Raw genomic sequence first — 25,820 nt, 5'->3', positions numbered from 1 at the left:
AATAGGGCCTGATCAGAGGCAGGCCTTCTCAGAGAACTGCAAACAGTCGTCTTTGATTTTGCATTAAAGCTGGACAAGTGGCAGCTTCTTAAAGATGGGGAACTAAGATGGGGAATCTGGAACTGTAGCGATGAACTTTCATGGGGTCGCAGCAAAATCCGCTGGTCCATCTCAAGCTTTGAACAGACCTCTTATTCATGCATGTGTAACATGCACTGATCAGGTGGAAAATATTACCTGTGTAACATGCATTCATCAGGTGGAAAAATATTCTCTCACTGAGTTAAAGGAGATCTCTGAAATACTAAAATTCATCATGAAATATTTACAAGTATCACCTCTGTTCATATCAGATGTCTGTTAAAAATTGGGAAGCTGTCAAGTTTACAGGGGTAGATTCTACGTTTTCCTAAATTAAAACCTGTGTTTTCAAGCGAAAATGAGATCACTGACAACAAATACTTTTTGTTTTCTTGAAGTGACATACACATTTCATTCATTTTCAAGAAAATGTCTGTCAAAAGCCCAGGCCTGAGTAACTGTAGTTTGACCGTCATCATTCCTTCAAATAAAAACAGTGTCCTGGGCCTTCCGTGGTTAAGAATCCACCTGCCAACGCAGGCGACCTGGGTTCGACCCCTGGGTCTGGGAAGATGCCACATGCTGTGTGGCAACTAAGCCTGTGTGCCACGACTACTGAGGCCCGCACTCCCTAGAGCCCGTGCTCCACAAGAGCAGCCCCTGCCACAAGAAGACCTCACACCCCAACTAGAGAAGCCCGTGCACAAGTAACAAAGACCCAGCACAGCCCCGAAAAATGTCCCGAGAGAACGCAGCTAGCGGAGCTCATAGCTCACACCGCTGCACACGTGCTCTTCCTCAAGATGACCACCACACTCCAGAAGGAAGCGCAAGTGCTTCCTGGGCATGTCCCATTCCACACGGAGCAGTGAAAGACATGAGTCCAAGGGCTGCGATGTACTGACATTAGAAGTTTCTCCTAACTCATCAAGGGCTCTCTTCAGTGACGCGAGCCTTCTCTACCTGTGAGTAGGCGAGAATGAAGAGAAGGCAGCAGCCACAGCAGTCCGGTGCCCCGGCCGAGCAGCCTGCTGAGGTGCCAGCTGGCTTACCCGCCACTGTTTCTGCGCCGTCAGTGCAAAGATCAACAGCAAAGAAGGCTGATGACGTCGCATTATGAAGAAAGTTCTGACCCCGAGGACCCTCTGGAGGCTGGTTGCCCTGACGAACCTCTCAAGGTCACAGCTACTTTCGGAACATGGCAGCGGCTGGAATGAAGCCGCTTCTCCACTCCCCCAGCAACCAGCCAACCACCATTTGTTTCAGGGCTTTTGAAGCTCATATGAAAGCTAATATTCCCCAGAACGCTTCCTCTGAAAATTTCTTCAGAAACTCAAGGGGGTGGTGGGGAGGGAGATGCTCAGGAGCAGAGACTGTCAATTAGACGCAGGGCATGTGTCCCCAAGGCATCCTCTGAGGTAATGACACAGGAGCAAGAAAGGGGACTAGGAAGGCAGGCTCAAGGGCAGAGACGGCGATTCCTGGCAGGCTTGAAACGCAGCGGCAGCAGAGTCGGACGTGCCTGTGAAGACTCCGGGAAGCCGCCTCTCAGAACGCAGCGCAGCAGCGACTCTAAATGACAAAGGACGTGAGGGGAGCCAGCGCGAGTGACAGAGGAGACAAATGCATGACTTGAGGACAGTGGGCAGCTTTGCCCTTCCTGCTTTCCTTTATACTCTCTCAGCTTCAGTCAGAAGGAATCCAGAGACGAAGACGTCAACAACTCCAAACCCACACTCTCTGAAAGCACCGGGAACCCCAGGCGCAGGGAGAACGACGACAAACAGCGCTTCCCCTGCTTGTGATCAGTCAGCTTGCACGGCACACTCTTAAGAAGCTGACGTTCTTAAGCCCAAGTCACTGTCAAGGTCATGTAACTGGTCAGTGGAATAATGAGCCTAAGAATAAGAACCAAAGTGTCAGGCTCCATCCAGCGAAAAGCTTCCAAATCCAGTAGGAGATTTTATCGTCCACAGCCTTCACTCTGTCAGCTGTCTCAAGGATGGGCGAGATCTCAGGAAGGGTGAACTGAGGAGCAGAGGGTCAACACCACATTCCAGACCCAGGGGTCCACAGGCGGTGTGCTCATTCGAGCCTTCCCGTGCCGCCTCACCACTGTCCTGGGCGGCAGAGCGGGGCACAGCCACTCAGCAAGCACGTCTGAGGAGGGCCTGCCAGCACAGCCTGCTGGCCCTGAGTTCTCTGCAGGGGAGACATCAATTGCAGGGACACGGCTGCCCTGACTCTGCAAGTGTCACAGTTTTCAAAGTACAGAGTGAAGCACGCGTCTGGAGATGAGCATCCCCCAGCCTAAGTCAGTTCCATGGAAGAACTCGGATCAAGGAGACACCCCTATTCCCATCTACTCTGTCTCCCTTTCAAAGTGTTTGAGATATCTGCTGATGGGAAGTGGGTGCTTTCTTAATGGTATGTCCCCCTGAGAATGGTGGACGAGAGCCTCACGACTTCCGGCTCTCAGACTGGCCCTCCACTCAAGAGGCCCCTTGCTGTCACCTGGTGGAAGGAATAGGAAACTGCCTCGTGCGCCCTGGACAATGACAAAAGCGTGCCTGCCCCACAATGCTTCTCTTCACTACGGACGTGGGCGGACAGGGGTGACCCCTCCTGGTGGCACCATCTACCCCAGGGAGAACACTTCACCAGGATGCTCAGCCAACAGTCAACTTCTCATGGAATAAATGGTCACAGAGACAATTAACTGCCACAGTCACCCTTCACGTCCTCTAAAAGGAAGGTGGAGAAGGCAGAGAGGCGCCAGAGGGTCAGGGCGGCGGAGAGAACGGGAGAAGGTAGCGCTGAGGAAGAACCAGGAACTCACCAAGGGGAAGAAGAGGACAGATAAAACTGATCGACTGGAGGACATTACCCTTAGGGTTTTTAGACATTTTCAGTCGAATGGTCAGAAAAATGAACCCAGAACCACAAGTGTAAAAAGATTAAAAAAAAAAAAAAAGTTAAAATGTCACATCTCAACACATTAAAGTCAGAGAAAGATCTATTAAGTTACAGAAATAATAAAATGGAACTTCCTTGGTGGCGTGGTGGGTAAGAACACAGGGGACACAGCCAATCCCTGGTCCGTGGAAGCCCCACGTGCCTCGGGGCGACGAGGCCCACAAGCCACAGCTACTGAGCCCATGTGCCTAGAGCCCGTGCTCTAGAACAGGAGAAGCCACCACAATGAGAAGCCCACGCCCCGCGACTGGAGAAAGACCACGAGCAGCAACAGAGACCAAACCCGGCCAGAACACAAACAAAACACATGAATAAATACAGCGGTATGCACACGTTAAAAATAATAACGACAAAACTAATTTTACATACAACATGCATAGAAGAAGGAAAAAAAGAAAGTCAAGAAAATACCCAAACAATAGGTATTCCCAGAAGGTGGGTTTTATTTTCTACTTTGGATTCTCTTGTTTGTAACAAGATGCTTTATTGAGACTCTCATTTGTGGTTTGTTTTCTGTAGCTTTCCTTTATCCATTGCGAGAAGGCAGGAGGGTTCTATGAGATCCACGGCTCAGAGGAAGGCTAGGTAGCCAGGCTAAAAGCAAAAGATTTCTGCAGAGCACAGTCCAGCTTCAGCTCACTGAAAAGAATCTATCACCGAGGGCATTCCAGAGGGAGAAGGGAACCCAGGGCCTTTGAAGGAAGGAGTAAAAAATACAAGAGAGCTATTTCCTGAGACTAGAAAGAAAATGAGCTGGCACATTCTGCAAGGGGTGGGCCTGTGGCCCCCCAGGGAGCCGAGGGACCTTGGGAGCCTGGAATCTGAGCACTGACTGAGGCTCCCAGCCTGGCATGACCCTCACACACCAGGCTACTCACAGCAAGACCTGGATAGCAGGAATCTCAACAGGAACTACTGTGGGCCCCAGACTATGTATTGTGCTCTCAATAAGAATCCGAGATTGTGCCTGACATTGGTGGGAAGGCTTGAAGTCAGGTTAATTCAAATTAGAGAAAATGATGTGATACTCGTTGTACAGCAAGTGTGAAGGAAGATTCCTACTTAGTATTTACCAAATTTTCCAAAATGAATCCACATTACTTTTACAATCAGAAAACAGATCGACAACATATTTTATCTAATGACAAATGAATAATCTGCCTTAAAGAACATTAGTACAGCACTGGGTGTGTGACTTCATGGATCCAGAGGCAGGTGGGACCTTTGTGAGTCTGGCTCCTTGACCCCTGTGGCCTGAAATCCCCACTTGGCCCACGGCACCCTGCAGTCCTGGACATGATTCAAATAAGCCCAGAGACACACAACACTTTCTCTGCAGTTTCTTTTCGGACTTAGGAGGCCAAGTCGGAAAACCAAGAAGATGCAGAAGGGTTCTAACTGCATGACAACTTAAAAATCAGAGCGCTTTAGAGGTTCTTTCTGGCATCAGTCTCTTTTTAAATTAATACCGACACATCTATTTTGAAAGTGTGTTAAGTCAGCAGGAAGGGACGCTTTACACATACCCATCCCAGATCCGTAAGACCTTCTGTTCGCATGGGGAGGTGTTATCTGGTCCTTCCAAGACAACATTTGCTCCTCCTGACTCAGTTTTGAGAAGGTGAGGATCACACTCACGAATGGAAATGCGGTGAATCATCTGGTAAGCAGAGTCACCCCCAAGCCTTATACAGCTGGGCTCAGCAACGCTCCCCACCTGCCTCATCACCCAACAACCGGGCTGCTCTTACAAAGCCCCTGCCTGCCCACCCACCCTCCCCTCAAGAAGCCAGCATCGTGGGGGCCCCCCCTTCCCTCCCCCTCACTGCAGTGCCCAGGCACAAGGCTTTAGGGAAGGCTGGCCAAAAGAACAAAAGAATAAAAAGAATACAAAGGAACTTGCCTTTTCCATCTGTGGCTGATGCTTCTTGTAAATGCCTGATTGACCTAAAAAAAAATTTGCAGAACAAAAGGTTAGCTAACGAATTTGCACTCCTCTCCATTTTCAGTGCTAGTAACTTGAGGCCTTGAATTTCTCCACAGAAACTGAAAGGCTGGAACGGACGACTTTACAGAGCACTCCCTAGACACGGTGATGGTGATAACCAAGCCTCAGGCATGCGTGGCTCTCAAGCCTGGGAGTTAAAGGCGCCCTCTGCTGGCTGCAAGAAGTCTGGCAAGGGCCTGGTGTGAGGGGAGAGATCAAAACACAGTCGTGAGCAGTCTGCATCTTCTGCTGCTGCTAAGTCGCTTCAGTCGTGTCCGACTCTGTGCGACCCCATAGACGGCCTCCTACCAGGCTCCCCCGTCCCTGGGATTCTCCAGGCAAGAACACTAGAGTGGGCTGCTATTTCCTTCTCCAACGCATGAAAGTGAAAAGTGAAAGTGAAGTCGCTCAGTCGTGTCCGACTCTTAGTGACCCCATGGACTGCAGCCTACCAGGCTCCTCCGTCCATGGGATTTTCCAGGCAAAAGTACTGGAGTGGGGTGCCATTGCCTTCTCCATTGCATCTTCTGTTAGGTTGGTGCAAAAGTAACTATGGTTTTGCATTGTTGAACTTTGCTGTTTGATTTTGGAATAATAAATGTGGTTATGTTATACATCACTTTAATGCACATTCCTCGCTTTATTACTTGCTGTTTATTTTATATTTATTTTAGACTAGGGAAATGACAACCATTCCTTCAAGCATCTTGACAACTTCTTGCAGGGAAAACGCTTCCACAACCAACAGGAGGCAGAAAATGCTTTCCAAGAGCTCGTTGAATCCCAAAGCATAGATTTTTATGCTACAAGAATAAACAAACTTATTCCTCATTGGCAAAAATGTGTTGATGGTAACGGTTCCTATTTTGATTAATAAAGCTGTGCTTGAGCACAGTTATAATGATTTAAGGGCTTCCCTGGCGACTCAAACAGTAAAGAATCCATCTGCAATGCAGGAGACCTGGATTCGATCCCTGGTTGGGAAGATTCCCTGGAAGAGGGCATGGCAACCCATTCCAGTATGCTTGCTTGGAGAATCCCCATGACAGAGGTGTCTGGCAGTCTACAGTCCATTGGGTCGCAAACAGTCAGACATGACTGAGCAACTGAGCACACACAGTGATTTAAAATTCACGGTCCAAAACTGCAATTACTTTTCACAAACCTAATATCTAATCTCAGTCCCACCACTATGCCCCCACCCCAAAAGGACCAGGACAATGCAGGCTCAATGAGCTCACCTGCCACCTGGAGAGAACGGACCCTATAAGGTCACAGGCCAAGCTCTAAAGCCTAGACCTAGGGGCGGTGAGCACAAGGATTCATGCAAACTTGGTATTTCATTGACTGGGGATTTCTAACTTTGCCAAAAACATGCTGGCCTCCAAGGAGTCTTTCCAGCTAGGAAGTGCTGGCAACTAATCACCATTAGTACAGTTCAGACAGCGGAACAGGAACGTTCTTAAGGAAGCTGTGGACCAGCGTTCCAGGCAGAGTTGCGGGGCACAGAAGGAGGGACTGTCTGAGAGGAAGGGCACAGCGCGAGCAGACCCACTGCGGGGCAGGGCCGGGGTCTCGTGGGCCTGGGCTGCAGGCCTCGCCCAGCCAACCACTCTCGACTGGACTGTGATACCTTTCTCCCAAAAACTCTGTAGTCTGCGCACCTGGGAGAACTGAATGGCACAATACATGAAATTAAGGAGCACAAAGACGCCGCCAAACCAATGCTGGCTGAATCTGAGTGTCCAAAAGAAATTCTGACACAGTTTCTTAAATTATCTCTCTAGTACTTGAGTTTTTCTCATTTTACAGCAATTTTCAGAACATCTACTGTGAAGAATCTTGCCATTTGGCATCTGCTCCTTAGTGTTGCAATCAACGAACGGCAGGAAGGGACCCCTTGTAGCACCACAGTGCATCTCGGCCTTCCTCAATTTCCCTTTTTGGCCACACTCTATGGCTTGCAGGATCCTAGTTCCCAGACCAGGGATTCCAACAGGAGCCCCCAGCAGTGGAAGCTCAGAGTCCTAACCACTGGACCACGGGGGAATCTGCCCACAGGTCCCTTCTATGTTGCTGTGCTGAGAGTGACAGACGTCAGAGTTGGGGCTGAGGCTCTGTTCCCTAGTAGTAAGACGCTCTTTCCAACTAGAGACGATGCTAGTCATCCTGTTTCAAATGTCTGGGTCGCGATTCCTGAACAGGATACGGGGTGGTTGTGGAGACTAAGAAGACTCATTTGTGCTCTCTCCTAAGCAGGCAGCTGTCTGCTGAACTGATACGTGAACATGTGTGACGTACGAGTTAGGTTAAGAGTGAATCTAACATGCTCGGGACTTCCCCGGTGGGCCAGCAGTGAAGAGACTGCTCCAAATGCAGGGGCCCAGTCTTGATCCCTGGTCAGGAAACTCGATCCCACGTGCCACAACCGAGAGCCCACATGCTGCAGCCCACATCCAGTGGGCCCCAAGAAAGTTTTAAAAAGTGGATCTAACTGACTGAAACGAGGATTACACTCCACTGACACCACGTTCTAAATAATCAGAAAAATGAACGACCCCATCAACCCCAGGACCATAAAAATAGTAATTCACTGTGCGGGGCACTGCAGTATAGGAACACCTCACTTCTAAGAGAAGGCAGCTAAGTCTATTTTTCAAAACTTTATTCCAAAAGAACTGACTGCTTTCAAGTGGCCACAGAACTAGATCATAATGAGGGTGAGTATCCGATTTCTGTGAGCCTTTCTTTCTTCCTATGGAAGCAAGAATTTCCTTCACTTGGATGCGCTCTGAGGAAGATATTCTCCCTCTTCAATCGCTGACTTGGCACTAACTAACAGGTCTTTACACATAGTCAAAGCACAATACATGCATCTGAAGTCTGCCCATTTCAGGGATGAAGTGAATCCATCTGATGACATCCACGTTTATGAGCTGAGACCTACCACTAGTTTTATGCTGATGTACTTCCTCATTTTCTATCTAACTGGGCAAGAAGAGGCCATCTGTAGGCTTTCTTCAACTTCACCTCCCTTTCCTTCAAATTCACACGGCTGTTTTACGTTGCTACTGAGTTCTCATCTCCAAACCCTTTTCCAGCATCTGAAGTGCAAAAAGTTGGTGCCAGGTGAGCGCTCCTGCAGTCCCCTGGGGAACCTAACAGAGACACAACTCCCCAGTCCAGCCTGGAGACTACCTCAGGTCAGCCTGGGGCCCAGGAAGCTGTCGTGTGCCCCGGGTGACTCTGACCAGTTTGGGTTCGGCGGGTCCAGCTGCCAGGCTGGATGGACATGCCCGTGGCGCACTCCCCCCTAGGGGAACTCACCACACCACCGGGAAGAGGATGGCCCCGCAGCACAGCAGGTCAACCAGAAACAGGGAGTCCTTCCACAGGCCGTACTCTGTCGTTCCCTCCTCGGTGGACTCTATGATGATGTAGGCCACGTTGGCCAGGACCTGCGGGACACAGGGAGCATGGACAGATCTGTACGACAGAGCCCCAGGGCAGTGGACACCCGGGTCTACAGGCTGGGCTGTGTGTGCTCCATCCTGTCGTTAAGCAATTAGCATATTATGAAAAGTCCCTCAGCTGGTCAGACAGAAGGCAACAGTTTAAATAAAACCGGTGACACCTCTGAGCACAAGGGAAACACAGTTGATGAACTATTCTTTTGAAGATTATCACTAGGTAAGAAAGCAGAGGAGTTCCACCTCTACTCTATGCAAAGTCCGTGGTCCCAAACACTCTGCTTCACTGCTCTACAGGGAATTCTCCATATTTCCACAGAAATGGGAAACCTGTTGTGCTATGACTTAGGAAGGGTAGTTTCTCTTTCTGTCTAGGACATATGAGTTAAATCATCACTGAAGCCACACTTCATACCAATGCAAAAATTAGCCTGAAATCTCCCACTGACACCCAGCCTCTGGGCTCCTCCAGAAGCCTCGTCCACTGTACAGGTCTGCATCTGTGGCTCTAAGAAGACAAACCGGGAAATAAACAGCTTAATTCCATTTTGCCCTCAGTTCACACTCTGGACACAAGGCACACCGTGCCACTCGAGGCACTGGTGCAGGACCAGGCACCAGCAGCGTTCCTGAAACGCCACGTTTGCTTCGCTCACTCCCTACTCAGGAGCGCGAGTGGCTCCCATGACCAGAAGGAAACAGTTTCAACTTGTCAAGGCTGATGTTCAAGGACTTCCCAGACTAGCCCTTGCATTTAAATCCTCCTAACTTCCTTATATTTGATTGTCTAAATGGCCTTGCTTCCTCAGAGTGACCTGCCTTGTAGCCTTGTGTTTTTGTTCCTTCTGGGGAACAGAAGAGGGAAAGCTGGGAAGAGCCTCCATCACGTCACTCCGGGCTGCATGAAGAAGAGTGGGGCTGAAGAGGAGGGCAGCCGCCCCTGGAGGGAGGGGAGACGGGGCAGGAGGACCCCGTCCACCGTCTCCCAGCTCTTGAGGCCTTGGCAGGCTGGAGCACACTAGCCGGCAGAGAAGTGGCCGTGGTGGCTCAACAGCCACGGCCCGTCCAGCGCCCCGGCCTCTCCTGCTCGCCCGACGGCAATGTCACGCTTGCCTCTGTCACGTGTCCTTCCTTAAAATCTAGGCCAGGCCCTTCTCCACCAGACAGCTCTTCCAGATCATCCGAACTGAAGCGAGTACTCTCTCGCTGGAAACCTACAGCGACCAGTCTGTAGCATTTACGTGGCACTAGCATATGGTTTTTCCTGTGGTCACGTGTGGATGTGAGAGGTGGACTGTGAAGAAGGCTGAGCGCCGAAGAATTGATGCTCTTGAACTGTGGTGTTGGAGAAGACTCTTGAGAGTCCCTTGGACTGCAAGGAGATCCAACCAGTCCATTCTGAAGGAGATCAGCCCTGGGTGTCCATTGGAGGGACTGATGCTAAAGCTGAAACTCCAGTACTTTGGCCACCTCATGGGAAGAGTTGACTCATTGGAAAAGATCGTGATGCTGGGAGGGATTGGGGGAGGGGACGACAGAGGATGAGATGGCTCGATGGCATCACCGACTCGATGGACCTGAGTGAGTGAACTCCGGGAGATGGTGATGGACAGGGAGGCCTGGCGTGCTGCGATTCATGGGGTCGCAAAGAGTCGGACACAACTGAGCAACTGAACTGAACTGAACATAGGTCTCTTATGACTGAAACTGAAGATGGTTTTGCCACAAATATTGCCAAACCATCAATCACCAGGTGAGTGGGCTGACCTGGGTGCCTGGGGAATGGGCACCGTTCCAATCCTCACCCGCCACACTTGCACTGGGCTCCAAATCATCACGGACGAGAACGACTTTATCAAACATTTGCTCTCTGGTCAAGCAGAGCTGGAGTTGCGTGTCCCTGCTAGGATCTGTTTATCGTGCATCCTTTACGTCCAAGTTCTACCTCCAGTAAGACTGCTACACATAAAACAAAGCTTCTTTTCTAAAGGGCTCACAGGTTTTAAAGTTGGCCTCAGTCCAAGGCCCCAAACACACGAAGCTCTTAATAAACGTTTGCCCCAATGTCTCATATTCTACCTTCTGGAAACTCACTGGTGCCATTCACATTTTACAATAATTTGTTGGGAATTTCCTGGCAGTCCAGTGGTTAGGACTTAGTGCTTTCACTGCCAGGGTCTAGGTTCAATCCCTGGTTGGGGAACTAAGATCCTGTAAGCCGAGCAGCACAGCCAGAAAAGAGAAATCGTTAACCAAGTCATAGTGTACCCAAGCTTCTCTGCTAAGAGGACCATGAGATGCAGAAAAGGCGGCAGTACGTTTCCCTAACTTCTCAGCAGCTCCCTGTTCATGTACTGTTTAAAGACGGCAGATGGTGGAGCACCTCCCAGTGCAAGAACCTGAGATCTGGGTCCATCAGAATCCAGAAAGACAGGCCCAGGCTTCAACCCCAAACGCAGAGGAGGGGCGTTTCCCGGAGACCCAACTCCCTCTCCCCAGACAGGCCTGGAGCTCAGCCCAGCAAATGCTCGAGAGGAGGAGGACGAGCAGGGTTAGAGATCCTTTACCTGCAGCGGGATGACAACCATGAAGACCTTCTTGTCTTTATCAGAAAGGATGTGCTTAATGAAAGCCCAGCCAGTGCCGATGAGCGCGATGGTGATGAACAGCAGTGCCCCCTTCAAGCTGCAAAAGGGAAGAACGAAGACATCAACGGGTCTCTTTAGCCTTTCATTCTGAGTCACAGTCTACAGCTCATTCTATGATTTCACACACTTCCTCCAAAAGACAGATGGCCAGATGTAGGGAACACACGTCAGTGAACAGCGTTTCTTTTCCGGCACAGCAATAGTTAGCTACATGGCCCACTGTTGTGCTGGGGGGACCCCTTCGGGAGCATGCTGACAGCCACCCACGTGCCCCACGGCTGCCCTGGGAGGGCGGGGCCGTCTCCCTCGCCCTGGGGCAGGTCTCACGCTAGCTCAGCTCCCCAGCCTTGCCCAGCCATTACGTCACAGGATGGGTACTTCGAGGCACTCTCGGTACTCACAGGTGAGTGATGTAGTACACCACAGCCCACCCTTCGATCGGGAATCCCTGGGAGGAGATGTAGTGGTAGTCGATCTGCGAGAAAACAGGTGCGTTTCAGAAAGGTCGTCTGCCAACGCCTTACCCGAAGCAGGACAGGAAATGCCACCAGAGGCCCTTGTGAGGGGACACCCGCCCCCACTCCCTAACACTGCACTTGCGGATGCACAGTGAAGCATGTGAGCCCACTGCGAATGGCAGGGAGCTTGGGAAACGAGACAGAAGGGTTCCACGTCACTAACCCCTAGTCCGGGCCCCTCTCTTTTTTTTTGGCCCCACTGCGTACCATGTGGGATCTTAGTCCCTGACCAGGGATCGAATGTGCAGCCCCTGCATTTGAAGCATGGAGTCTTAACCTCTGTATCGGCAAGGAAGTCCCAAGGTCCCTCTCTTGAGGCAGATGATTCAGTCTGGCAAATGGCTGCCTATTCTCTTCTTATAAGAAATCTCCAAGGGAGACCCTGGTGGTTAGGAGTCCAGGTTTTCACTGCTGGGTCCCGGGTTCAATCCTTGGGCAGGGGAACTGAGATTCCGCAAGTGGTACTAAATGGCTAATTAATGAATTAATATATAAAAGTAAAGATGTAAAAAACAAAAACAAAAACAAAATCCTCCAAATGTCACGGGTCTTTTCAATCCCAGGCAACAGCTTTCTTTCTCATAGCCTTGCTGCTTACATAATAACTAACTCAGTTAAAAAACCTATGTGGAATCACCCAGCTTCAACTCTATTTTCTTTGGTGGGGCGGGGGGGGAACCAAACCTGTAAATTTAAGAGCTACTTGAAGCTACCAATGAATTTCCACTAAAGTGGCCAGCTTCAGTAGCGCCCCAAATGCCTGCAGGCAGGACACCCAAAGCCGACATCAGTCCTTTCATTCCTCTACACGTAGCTGTCTGGATATGAAAGTGACCCAAGAATCCTATGACTCGTCATCTGCACGATTCCAGAAGGAATCCTTTTACCTTAATCCAAACGGGAAACTAGCCAAATAATCGTCGTTTCTTGAAACTACAACTGGATACGTTCTTACTTTTTCTATTACAGGCAGTAGGCTTCTGAGAGAGTCGGGAGACTGTCACCCTCCCAGATGGGGCCCACGGGTATCTCGCAGGCCTACAAAGTGGGGAAGCTGTGACTGTCTCCCGCCGGCTGGCTTATTTCAGTCTGCATCGGCACTAAATATTCAGAGCTTGACTCAATTCTTATGCCTCAACCTTCAGAGCATCAGTTTCCTCTCAAACAAGTATGCTAACAGTGAATTTCAAATCAAATGGGAATGTGGGGGACTATTTCAAAAAATAAAGGAAGCTGTGGAAACAATTCATGAGGTGGCCCTCTAATCTCAAGAAATGACTAGGAGGGTGAAAAATAAAATAGCTACAAGAGAAAACTCCGAGTCTGTAGGTAATATCTAAAGATGTCTTAAGTCTAGCACTAGGAAGGCTATGATGATTTATCCCATGACTAGCCCTTCCCGGACCAAAGGAGGCTTCATGGCAAAGGTATTCTTTTATCTGTTGTCGGATGTAGCCTGTCTTCCAACTTATTTTCCCTGATCATACAGGCATTTCATAAATGACCCCAAAATACTAATACATACTGCGTGGAACACCAAGGAAAGAGACTTGGTGAAAGGAAGGGCAGCCATCAGCCAGTGAATTTTAAAGACATCATTCCTATAAAACAGAGAGAAAAGAATTTAAGGACAATTTCACATTCCCAAAGGATAGCCAAAGCTCCACCCATCAAATATTTATAAGGAAGTCGTAAATAGGACCTAAGCAAACCACAAACACAAAGCTTTTTTAAAAAGTGGTTGCTGCTAGCAGAGAAGGCGTGGAATGGGATCCTAAGTCATCTCTACCATGTAATCCAACTCTGTGAATGGAGCCAAGTTATGCACAATGGGTTCCCAGGCCTGATAAGATGGAAATCTAAACAGGTTGCCAGTTTCCTCTCTGGAAACCACCCTGGAAAGCCCACAGAGGCAAGAAAGAGGCAGAAGAATCTATGAAAATGGCACAAAATCCCCAAGAAGGCAGAGGTGACTGGGCACAGCTCCAGGGGAAATCGCTAGCCCAGAGAGGTGGGCTTGGTGCTAGGTAGCAGGGATGGTCAAAGACCATGCCCCTCTCTGTCCCCTGAAGGCTGGAACCTGCCAAACACACCAGGCCAGTGAGACACAGCACCCACTCCCCCCCCACATCCTCTACGGGTACTAGTCCACCCTCAGGCTGCCAGGCATTCAATTCCTCTACCCCTTCCTGCCTCGCCCTAGGAGTTAACCTGTGAGACACACAAAATCATGACAGAGAAAAAGTTTTAAACCCTATGAAAGAAACCAAAGACTTGAGGAAGAGCGACAGGGGGAATTCCCACTCTCTGATATCGAGACAATCTGCAAAGATACAGCAGTTAAAAAATGGGGGACAGTAGCATCAGAGAAGTAAACCAACAGACCAGACTAGCAACCTTAGAGACAGATTGTGCTTGTACGGAAGCTTAATATTTAAGGTGATACCAGGTCAGTGGGGAAAGAATAGACTGCTTAATACCTGGCACTGGAGGAGAAAAACAACTCAGCTTAAACCTATATAATAAATGAGGAAAGCTGACCTCAGCTTCACGCTTACCTATACCCCAGGGGGATTTGGCTGCTAAACAGAAAACAGACATTTTTGTGATCTGGAGGAGGAATGGGCCTCTCAGGATCCACAAGGCACGACCCAGAAGACTACAATTACATGGCCTCGATTCCATTAAGATGAAAGATTTTCCATCAACAATTCAGCTGGGAAAAGAAATCGGCAATGTTTTAAGGCATACGAGGGACTGAGATTCAAATGTGCACGGAACTCAAGCACAGCAACCAGGGACAGACAGAACACCCGACAGAAGGATGATGCAAATACAGGCTGTCACGCGGGGAAGCCCGGGAGGCCGATACGTCTCTGCAGAAGAAACTCTAGAAACACGCCAGAGAAAACGAGGCGCCGGCTCAGATGTCAGTGCCAGCGTGCGTGCGGGAGCAGCACCCGCCCGCCCAGGCACCCCAGGAAGCAACCTGGCAGCGCTCGGCGAAACTAAAGGAGCACTCGCCCCACGCCCAGTGCGCCTCCTCCCGAAACGAACCTCAGAGGCTGCCCGAGCCGTCTGGGGACAAGCTAAGGGTCCACCATGCAGGGGGCGGGCGAGCGAAATGGGGCGCCCACTGGATGCCACGGAGGAGCTGAACAGCCATGAACTGGGTGCGCACCAGCAATGCGCCTACATCTTAAAGAGGACGTTACCAAGTGGAACAAGGTACAAAAACAATACCTACAGACAGGACAGTTCATATGAATTAAAAATACATTCAATACCAGTAAACGTGATTTGTTTATCAAGATACACAAATACCCCAAAACACAAATGAAACACATCTGGGCGGCTGGCCGTGGGTGGGAAGGAACGAGAGAGGGGACAGGAAGTCAAACAGGAGAGGGCCTTGCACAGAATGATAAGGAGGGCGGGTCGTGAGTGACGCACACCAGTTTCCGGGCTGGCTTCCTCCCTGGTTCTTTCCTGCTCCGGGGCCTACCTACTTGAAGGTCGAAAGGGAAGTCAAGGCCAGAGGAGTCTGTCCGTCCTCAATAGCCACGAGACTCAGCCAGGCTGCAGAGCTGGCAAGGGCTGGGCTCACCCCCACGGCCTGGCCCCCTCGACCTGCAGCCTGGGGGACAGCAGCGACGGCAGGTGAAGGCAGGCAAGAGTTCCAGCTCTGAGGGGGCAGTGACCAGGCTCAAACACAGGCTCTACCCTGACCGCCCTCCTCTCACGAGGCCTCAGAAACCTCTGCTGAAAATGGCGCTGCCACACTCAGCACCGGGCTGGGCGGAGAGCAGCTCCAAGCAGGCCAGCTGCCCGTGTTCCCTCCCCAGCTCCCGGTGCTCCGGGGCCACGACAGAACTCGTGGACGTGAGAGAGGCCACGATGGCACAGCAGACCAACGTGGCCCAGGCCAGCTGTGCCCGGGACACCAACCGTGGCTCTCACCTCCCCCCCTGAGGCCTCAACAAGCCAAGGCCCAAGTCTCTCGGCTCCCTCCAGCTCTAGGGGCTGCGAGTCTCTCCAAGAGCCCTGGAGTCACATCCATGACGTGACTCGAATCACCAACCCCACGTGGCTCAAGACTCCTGGAAAAACATGGCGGGCGGGGTGGGTGGCAGAGGGCCAGAACGACGCGTTTCTGGATCTACACTACACTTCAACAAGAAGTTTAAAATATGCTGTCCAAAGCAGGTCAGCCTCGTTTAACCACAGGTTTTAAACTGTCATCATAGTTTTATATAAAAGTGAACCAGTGACACTGACTGTTGCCTTGCTAAATAAAGGGAATTTAAAACACCACTGAACATCTGGCTAAACTATTTTGCATGTGCCTCATCTTTGCATAGCACGCTGATTTGCAAAGCCCTCTTGTACACATCATTTCAGGGGAAATCACACAAGAAATCTGAAGATCTAAGACTTTGAGAGGAAGGCAGATTATGGCAGATTATGACTGTTCTAGTTCTGCAGCTGAGGAAAGAGAATTACAGAGTGAAGCCAGGTACACTTCAATCAGCAGCAACAACAGTCAGCATTTACATTTGAAAACCAGGTTTCCAACTCCTAGTTCTTACTTGTCTACTAAAGGTAAGAGGAAAACCTTCTTAAAAAAACAAAAAACCACCCTCCACCATCTTTTATGGCCTGAATTTGCAGAATTCTTTTTTTCTTATTAATGGTTTCCCGATCTCTAGTCCAAACATGATTATGTAGAGTCCTTCACAAGCAAACAAGATGTTCTTTGCATCCAGTGGATGTAAAAGATATACAAAACAAACAGGAAACAGCAAACCGCACCCAGCAGAGCCCAGTATTCGAGCGGAGCCATGTCCACTAGAAGACAGGCAGGCCTCCAGGGCTTAGAGGTCTCCACTTCTGGCCCACTGCTCCAGAGAAGGAGGCATCTGGTATTTGGGGTACTCATTTATTGTGTGAATTTAAATCTGTATTACGATACCATATTTCCATACCATCCTTTACACAGTTTATGGGCTTTATAACAAACACTATTCTTTAACTGAAAACTAGCATTTCGTTTCCACTTTGGGGGAGGGACACAGAATTAATCACTAGTCCTCACTAGTGATTAATCACTCATATGCTGCTACTCCCCTCAAATACCAAGAAGAGGAAGTTAAAGCCTCGGGGCTTTCAGGAGAAAGGCCAAGAGTCAGGCAGGCAGGCTTTGAAGAGGTTTTCTCGAGCCTCTGGAGGGCAGTGTCTACCCCGGCTGGGCCTTCAGAACTCGGCAGCAGCTCCAGGCTCCCACCAGGCACTGAACCGCGGTCGCGCCTCTTGTCTTAAGAACAAACAGCCCCTGAATGTGACCAATGCATTCACTCTGAGTCCTGAGCTGGGGTGTCCTTGCTATGGAAAGTGAAGTCGCTCAGTCGCTTGCTAGGGAAAGGGAAGTCGCTCAGTCGCTCAGTCATGTCCGACTCTTTGTGACCCCATGGACTCTAGCCTACCATGCTCCTCCGTCCATGGGATTTTCCAGGCAAGAGTACTGCAGTGGGTTGCCATTTCCTTCTCCAGACCTTGCTATGAAAACACTTTGCTTATACATTTTGCTTCGATTGTATATTACTGAAATATTTGGATTTGCTTTTTAAACCAAGCAAATAGGAAGTAAACAAACATCATTACATGCAAAGACCTCCCACACTGTAAGGCTTCTGCAGACGGGGAAGATGCCCTTTGAAGAGAATGGGACTGCTAGTGACAAGGTCTCTTGGTTCAGAGGTGAAATTAAACAAACACATCCCCAAGCCCTGGGGGCTGAAGGGCTCAAGGTGATAATTTACCGTCGTTTTCGAAGGATGTGAATCCAGATGGTCCCAGAGAGAAAGAAGAAGAAAGCCATGGAAATGTACAATTTGGGGAGAGGAATTTCTCCTGCCGAGAGGTAGCTGTCAGGATTCTTCTCTGTGATCTCGATCTGAAACCAACATGAGACTATTTTCACTTTTCAGGAATAGATCATCCCATATTCAGTAATTTGGAATCTCTATTTCACAGAAGCTCAAGAAAGTGAGCACCAGAAGGTAACAACCATCTTCTTTTCGGAAACAGAGTTATAGATGACTTACAGACAGCACGACGCATTTTTTTTGGCTGCATCCTGAGGCATGTGGGATCTTAGTTCCCTGAACCAGGGATCAAACCTGCATTCCCTGCCTTGTTAGTGCAGAGTCTTAACCACTGGACCACTGAGGAAGTCCGAACAGCCACATTCTTAATGCACAGGCTGAAGTGTAAACACATCCTAATATGAATCCCTTATATTTCCTTTTAAAGAATCCTCTGCTGAAGTATGTTGCCCACTGGCAGAAATGTTATTCTGGACATGTTTTTCTCTGCCGCTGCTGCTGCTGCTAGGTCGCTTCAGTCGTGTCAGACTCTGTGTGACCCCACAGACGGCAGCCTCCCAGGCTCCTCCATCCTTGGGATTCTCCAGGCAAGAACGCTGGAGTGGGTTGCCATTTCCTTCTCCAATGCATGAAAGTGAAAAGTGAAAGTGAAGTCGCTCAGTCGTGTCCGACTCTTAGTGACCCCATGGACTGCAGCCTACCAGGCTCCTCCGTCCACGGGAGTTTCCAGGCAAGAGTACTGGAGTGGGCTGCCATTGCCTTCTCTGGTATGTTTTCTCTAACTCTGCTTAAATGTCCTTAAAACTGCTCTTAGAAAGGAAAAAACCACCTTGCATTTTACACAGCTGACAACATCTACGTGGAGCAGTTTTCATATGGTACTCACATCGAGGCTGAACGAAAACTTGTCATTAGACCAAACGTCACTTCCAAGACACTTATGAAAATAAAGACTGTAGAGGCCTTCTTGGTCATCAGTGCTGATGTTAAAGAAAAACTGAAAATGAAGAAGAAAAAAGTTTAAGGATATCCAAATCCTCAGCTAAATTTTTATTTATTTTTTAATTTTTTCTCAGCTAAATTTTTAAATCTCAGAAAGAAGTCATGAATACTACAAACAGAAGAAAACAGACTGTTTACTTCAGTTAATCAAACTCTCCTAGAGCAGAGCTCCAATACACGTTTTCTTATTCTTTGATACCCTCCTAATATTTTAACGACTTTCAAGCTAACAGAAAAGCAGACTGGATTATACGGTGAATACCTATGTACCCACTACCTAGACTCTACACTTGACTACACTTCCTTTATCACATATCTATCCATCAGTGATGGGTTTTTGCTGAAGTCTGCAGAGCTAACTTAAGATGTGGTTATCCAGCTTTCAAGCCCACACATTATTGTTTTGCCCTTTAGGTAAAAAATACTTCTAAAAAAGAAAGGATATTCTTCTGGTACTTGAAAAAGTAAATGACCAGTAATTTCCTCATCAAAATGTACCTGTATGATTTTAGACAACAGTAACAGAGGCTACATCTACTATGTTTAGAGATTTTTGTTTTTCAACATATTTCATGTACTCAAGTGAAACTTAATGTAAATCAAAAAATGTTATTTATATATATCACACATATATATATTCACAGAATGTGACTGCTTAATCAATTCTAGGGAACATTTTACTTTAAGCCTAAAATATTAATATACTGCTTAGGGCTACATATACAAGTGGTGAACAATGAAGAAAACAAGGAAATGGTTATGGTAACATCTTTCATGACAGGAGTTACTCTAGAGTTGAGAACATGAGGGACACAGGCATGGTAAGCACTGTTCTAGTTCCTGTACCAAGTGATGGCTACGAAGGTGATTACTGATAATCGCTGTACTCAAGGTAAGTACTACAGACTCTTCTACAGGTACCATACCTCAAATTTTTAAAGAAGGGAAAAAAAGAGACATCTGTAAAGGGGACTAGCACAAGTACCTACTTTTATAGCTGGCTGGGAGGATGAAGTGAGACAATGGTAAGGTGTAAGTACTTAGCAGGATGTCTGACATTCATTCATACATTCATCTCCGTAATTACTGATAGGAAGACTACTAGGGCCAGGCCCAGGATGAGGAATTTCACACAGAGCAGCAAGAAAGCAGATAGAAATCCCTGCCCTTATACTTACCTTCTAAAGGGAGAGAGAGACAATAAATATAACAAATAAATACAGTATGCTGTACACTGGAAAGAAGTATTAAGGGAAAAGGTAGAGTGGGGGGTGGGGGGGACTGCATTTAAAACAGTGCGACTGGAGGAAGCTTTGCTGAAAAGGTGACATTTGAGCCAAGCCTTGAAGGAGGAAGAAATTAATCATGCAGACTCTGTGGACAAGCTTTTCTTCAGGGGGTCCTGCTAGAGCAGAAGCCAAGGCTTTATCTTCTCTAGGAGCAGCAGTGGCCGGAGCACAGTAATACACAGAGGGCGGGGAGGAAACAGGAACTGAGGTCAGAGTGGACAGCAGCCAGACCACGTGTGCTCGGAGACCAGAGGGAAGACCTGGGCTTCTACTGTGAGACAGAGGGGAAGCTGCTGAGGGTTCAGAGCAGATGAGCACCCCACAAATTCTCAGTCAGCTGTGAAAACCGATGGCTACTAAAGTTAAATAACATCAACATTGTTAGAGCAGCAAAAGAATCTACGGTGAGAGAACTCAGACCTGCAGATGCAGGGGTGGGGGCCTTTCAGAAGTGGTACAAATACAGAAAATCTTGAGCACGGGCTACAGGGGTGCAGGCCATTGTCAGAATTGACAAAACCACACACTCAGGACTGTGCATTTCACTCAAAGTAAATGATGCCTCAGTTAATGAAAACTGCCTAGAAAAAGAGGTAGTGATTCTTACAAGTTAATGAAAAGAGACTATTTGTACAGTGCTTTACAAAGCACTTTTATTTTTTTAAAATGATACACCTACCACCCTGTGAGATGGGTGTCATCAGTTTCCATTTTCAGATGATTAAAGAGTGAGCTTCAGAGGTTAAGTGAGTTGTCCAAGGTCACTACCTAGCATGTGGGCTCTCAGATCCAACTCAGTGTCCTACCCCACACCCCACACACAGGCTGTGATGCTGCCACAGACACTCATGTGCAGTTAGCAATGGTGATGGCTGAGCAGGTCACTCAGGCCTCTAAGTCTCAGTGAACTCGTCTCTGAAATGACATCATCCAAAAGACGACAATCATCCTTTCAGATGTAGAATTCTGGGTTTCTGACGCACTCTGAATGGGAGGCAGTGTGGGATTAGACAGGCAGAGTTGTGGGGACAGCCAGGGAGAACCGGGTTGGAACCTGGGCCTTGATGCTCACACTGGATATACATGATTTGATAAGCAGTGGATAACAATACCCACCTTGGAGGTTTGTTACGGAGAGAGTTACTATATTCAAATGACTGGCACACAGCATATATAAGTTATTTTTCCTAAATTGAAAGTTTCTTTAAAAATTCACCCTTTTACATGGCAGAGATAAATTCTACAAAGCTTGACTCAGAGAGATTACATACCTGGAAAGAAACTGCCCCATCATTATTATGAACAGAAAAGGATTTCTCTCCTGTTGCCTAAAAAAGACATCAACAACCTACTTTAGATAAGAACATGAGAAAAAAACATGCTACTAAAAATAAAAATTTTAAAGCTCCAAAACATGTTCTTCTAAAATCCTAAATTCACTGGTCTTCAAAAGCTCACTGAAAAAGAAATTCACCATCTTTTCAATATGAATGAAATCCTGTTTTACAAAAAAAGGTAAACCTTTACCTGTTTCCTTTTCTTAGTCACCTCTCCTGTCGCTCCAACAGCCCCCTGCTCCCCGCTGAGCACCTCTCTAGTCTTACAGCTTTAGTGAGACAACAAATGCCAACCCAGGCCGCACCTCAACACGGCACCTGGCCTCCATGCCCAACAGCAAACGACTGACATACTGCAGCGGGCACAATGGACTAAAGCTGAGTTACAAAAAGAAGGAGCTACTGAGACATGGGACGGCTTAGAGGCACCTGAAATAATCACACTAAAGGAAAGAGAATCTAGTGGCAGAGCAGTGGCTCCCCAGGGACAGGAGGGGACAAAGGGGCAGGAGAGCCCTCTGTGGTGACGGATACGTTGTGGTGGTGGCTTCACAGGTGCACGTGTAAGTCAAAACTTATTGAGCTGCCACTTTAAATATACACAGTTTGTAGTGTATCAATTTTACTTCAAGAAAGCTGTTAAAACAAAACCCTGCCATCGGGATGCTCCATCACTGAAATATTAAGATAACCCCAACTAAAACTTTCCCACGTGTCCTTCTGTTATTTCTGTTCCCCACCTTGCTGAGGGTAGGAAAGCAACCTACCTCTTCTCCCCACTCCCCGCCGCCCTGGCCTCCCAGACTGCTGCTCCCTCACTCCACATCCTGAAGCTCTGCTCTGGCTCAGATGCTCAACACCCTAAACCTGCACGGTTACGACAGCACTCCTCCTGGTCCCTCTCAGGTCCCCAGCCCCCTCACCACTGCTACCCTGCACGTTCCTTCTGAACAATGACTTTCCCTTAACACGTTCTGTATCACGTTCCATCCTGACCAAGGACACACAATGACTTCCTGTTTTCTGTGCATCGATATCTTCAATTTTTTGGCCCTCTATAATCTAAGATCCCTCTGATTCCAAATATATGTTATGTTTTACTTTCAACAGGCCAGTGCCCAACACTTGTCAATGCTCACTTCCACTTCCAGTCTTTGCTCATGATGGTCTTCAGCCCCTTTCTTCTCATCTTCTTCCCCAAACAATCCACCAAACTTCAAGCCCTGGTGACATCTCCCTTCAAATGACTCTCAGACATCCCGCTTCCCTCTCCCCTCACTATCTGAGCTTCTATCACATAAGGGCTGTATAACTCAGTACTCAGTCTTACTCTGAAATTATTTCAGTGACCAGGTTCTCTCCCCAAACAGAAGGCAACCGCCTGTAGACTGAGCATGCAGATGTGTGTGTGTGAGCCTGTGTGTGTGTATGTATCATACATATAAGGATAGTCTGACATGTGTGTGAGCACACACACCTGGAAAAACTGAGAGCACAGGCTGGGGTTAGTTCTTACCTTTGAATCCACAGTACTTCTTTTAGACTTTCCATTTTCTAAAAGAAGAATCATTTAGAAGATATTATTGCATGGTTCAGCTCATATGTGTACTATGGTATCACTTTATGAGACTCTAGCTCATCTAACATCAAATAATTCAAATAAATAAACAAAATGGTGAGGCCACATGCCATCTTACAAACTTGTAATTCCTCAAAATCCCAAACATTCTTGAGCTGTAAAAGCCACAAATTGGACATGTTCTATTATGAACACAATTTAATAAATGGCAACACTCAGCATCAATGAAGGAAATTGTCTCTAAATAACCCAGTGCATGTAACTGCCAAAGGTGCCACGTGGAATGACTTTCTTTTTTTCTAAGTAATGACATTTGAAACCAGATCACTGTTTAAAATATATATGTATGAGATTTATTTACATATGTAGAAAAAACAGCAAATATTATTAGCATAAAGCATACTTTTTCCTCATGGCAAGGAGTGTAAAGATTGCTAATGACTTCTTTCAATGAAAAGAGAGGGCCCCTGTGTCTTATTTTTACTTAAGTTGTTCTCTCTGAGGAAGAGACTCTCAAACTATGTAGGAAGGGAGAGGGAGAGAATTTCAGAATAAAAAGAAGGACGAAAATGTTCTGCCTACGGAATGGTCATGTGAGCCCAAGGAACCTAGACAAGGAGAAGATGGCGCACACACACGGAACCGCACCATCGCATACATGGAGCACTTGTGCGCGTCTTTTAGCGTGTATTAGAACTCTGACAAACTGAGAAAATAATACATAAATAATACTGTAACTAGTAAAGTTATCTTTAAAGAACTCATATAAATTATTAGATAAACCTGATAGTCAATAAAAGAGGAGATAAATCTAAACTGGTAAATCAACATAGGGAGGAAAAGTGCAATCTCAGTAATAAGAGTGACTTCAAAACCGAGGACACCCCTTTGCCTTTCACTTTAGGATTTAAAAAACAAACACAACCAAAAACCCACTGCCAGCTAGGACTTGGTGATGTGGGTGCTATGAGTGTATATTTCCCAAAAGGAGCATAAATTCACACAACTCATGTGGAAAGGAATGAAAATATGTATCAATGTTCCCAAAAGTATTCATATCCTTTGAACCAGAAATTCCAGTTCCTGGAACTCAGCCTAAAAAAAAAGTTATATACATGAAAAAAAAAATCTACAAATAAAGATGTCTGATGCAGCAATGCTTTATAATAGCATCAAAATGGAACTATGTCTCTTTAAGGGAAAATGCCAAGTAAACTACAGTATCTATTTAATGGGGCATCTGATAAGTATAAAAAAATTTTAAAGCTGAGTGATCAGGGATTCTTATCAAATTATAAGATGACTATGAATTTTTAAAATCATATGTTCTAGACTTAGGAAACAAGTTTAGAAGGAAACAGAAATTACTGATTAACATGGAGAATAAGGAGAAATGACTATTCTTTCCCCATCTTTCCTGCATTTTTCTTTGTTATGCATTTTTATATCACCTCAAAAATAAAATAATGCTAAATAAAATCATGTTTGTTTTTAGGTAGGAACAAAACTGGATCTATGAGCAAGGTAGTGGAGGAAAGGCTAGTGTCTACCTTACAGTTACCTTGTTCTTTTGGAGCCTGGCTGCCTGCTGAGACAGGGTTACCACCAGGCTCCTGGCTCTGAGCAACAACCTTCTCATCCTTGGTAAAGATGATCTTTGGTAACTGGGTACCAGCTTCTGGTGGAGATCTTATTTTCACTCTAAATTCAAGTAAGACAGAAGAAAAAGAGTTCAAAGTAAAGCTTACGGCCGGCAGGTGTTGTCAGTTAGGTACTGTTTCCAGCTCTAAGCCCATCATCTCATGCAGTCCATGATGAACTATGATATAGATTCTATTATCTGCCTTTTACAGACGCTGAAATGGAAGCTAAAAGGTTAAAGAATTTGCCCAAGAGTAGTAAGCTGGTTAGCAGCTGGGGCAGCCTCACTCTAAAGTTTGAGTCTGTAGCAACCATTTGATTCTGAGGTATATATTTCCTCCCTAAGTATGTGTAATGTGTTCAACAAATTGATGATGATCAAGCTGAATGAACAGGGATGCTTATAAAATTATAAAATGACTATGGATTTTTAAAATCAAATGTTCTAGACTTAGGAAACAAGTTTAGAAGGAAATATAAACGAGTGATTATTCTAACATGGAGAATTAGAGGAGAAATGACTCTTCTTTCCCCATCTTCCCTGCATTTCGTGCACAAGGGAAAAGGAACAAGAGGTTAAAAAAACCCAGTACGGTGTTAAAACGAGGCCTCGGAGAGCAGGTGAGGGGCAGTAAAAATGATCAACAGCCCATCTAAGATGCATTTCCTCCCTCTTCCTGCTGACCAGACCCCAATTTTGTGAGACCCATTCCTCCTGAGGAGGGCCCGCAAGTTTCGATGCCGGAGTGGACGTGTGTCCTCAGTTGGCACCATCGCACGCATCAAGGGGAGGACGTCCAGCACGGGATAGGCAGAAACCTCCCTCTTCCCCTTAGCTGGCTGCGAACAACACTCTCACTTCACTGAACACACGCCATGCTAGCGCATGCTACTCTGCCTCGGTGCAACACGTTCTCTTTGCCCGGAACACGCTTCCCTTTCTTACTCCTCTGCAGAGTCTCCTCATGAGAAAGCTGGCTGTGCCAACACCTCCCTGAAGCCTTCCCTTCCTGCCCACAAACCACCGTCCCTCTGCCCTATTGCTCCTCCAGTTTGCTGCCACCACTGGTATTGCTGTTCTGTCTTGTCTAGAAGCTCCTCCAGGACTGCACCTCCACCTTCTTCATCCTGTTTGTAATCTCCAGCATGTACGCATCTTAGATTAACTATCAAACTCCCCCTAACTTTACTCGAGGGTTTAACGAAGGATTATTAGCATTACTTACTCACTTCTGGAGATGTCTAGGATTAAAAGGGTGACAGAGGCAGACTGTTTCTTTAAAATACAGTAATTCACATCTTCATCCTGAAAAAGGAAGACCCAATTATATAGCATGTTATTTAGTCACACTAGAACAAGAACAAAAAGTTTTCATGAACAAAGCAAGTAAGTGGCCCAGCCCCCAC

At 47.3% G+C, this 25,820-nt stretch overlaps 1 protein-coding gene across 1 annotated transcript in view; it reads right to left on the bottom strand.

The window, feature by feature from the left end:
- GPR107 (G protein-coupled receptor 107) overlaps positions 1–25,820 on the bottom strand; it is a 57,016-nt gene that overhangs the window by 19,186 nt on the left and 12,010 nt on the right. The window contains exons 4-14 of the mRNA XM_040225388.1: positions 25,640–25,719; positions 24,334–24,473; positions 22,710–22,747; positions 21,128–21,184; positions 18,452–18,562; positions 17,500–17,633; positions 13,206–13,281; positions 11,564–11,637; positions 11,082–11,199; positions 8,372–8,502; positions 4,961–5,004 (exon numbers count right to left, since the gene is read on the bottom strand). Of these exons, the coding sequence (XP_040081322.1) occupies positions 4,961–5,004; positions 8,372–8,502; positions 11,082–11,199; positions 11,564–11,637; positions 13,206–13,281; positions 17,500–17,633; positions 18,452–18,562; positions 21,128–21,184; positions 22,710–22,747; positions 24,334–24,473; positions 25,640–25,719 (1,003 nt within the window). The remainder of the gene's footprint in view (positions 1–4,960; positions 5,005–8,371; positions 8,503–11,081; positions 11,200–11,563; positions 11,638–13,205; positions 13,282–17,499; positions 17,634–18,451; positions 18,563–21,127; positions 21,185–22,709; positions 22,748–24,333; positions 24,474–25,639; positions 25,720–25,820) is intronic.

This window comes from Oryx dammah, unplaced genomic scaffold, assembly GCF_014754425.2.
Source record: "Oryx dammah isolate SB20612 unplaced genomic scaffold, SCBI_Odam_1.1 HiC_scaffold_25, whole genome shotgun sequence".
In the NCBI taxonomy this organism is placed as follows: domain Eukaryota; kingdom Metazoa; phylum Chordata; class Mammalia; order Artiodactyla; family Bovidae; genus Oryx; species Oryx dammah.
Note: the sequence above shows the minus strand (reverse complement) of the source record. Positions and strands in the feature narration are given on the sequence as shown.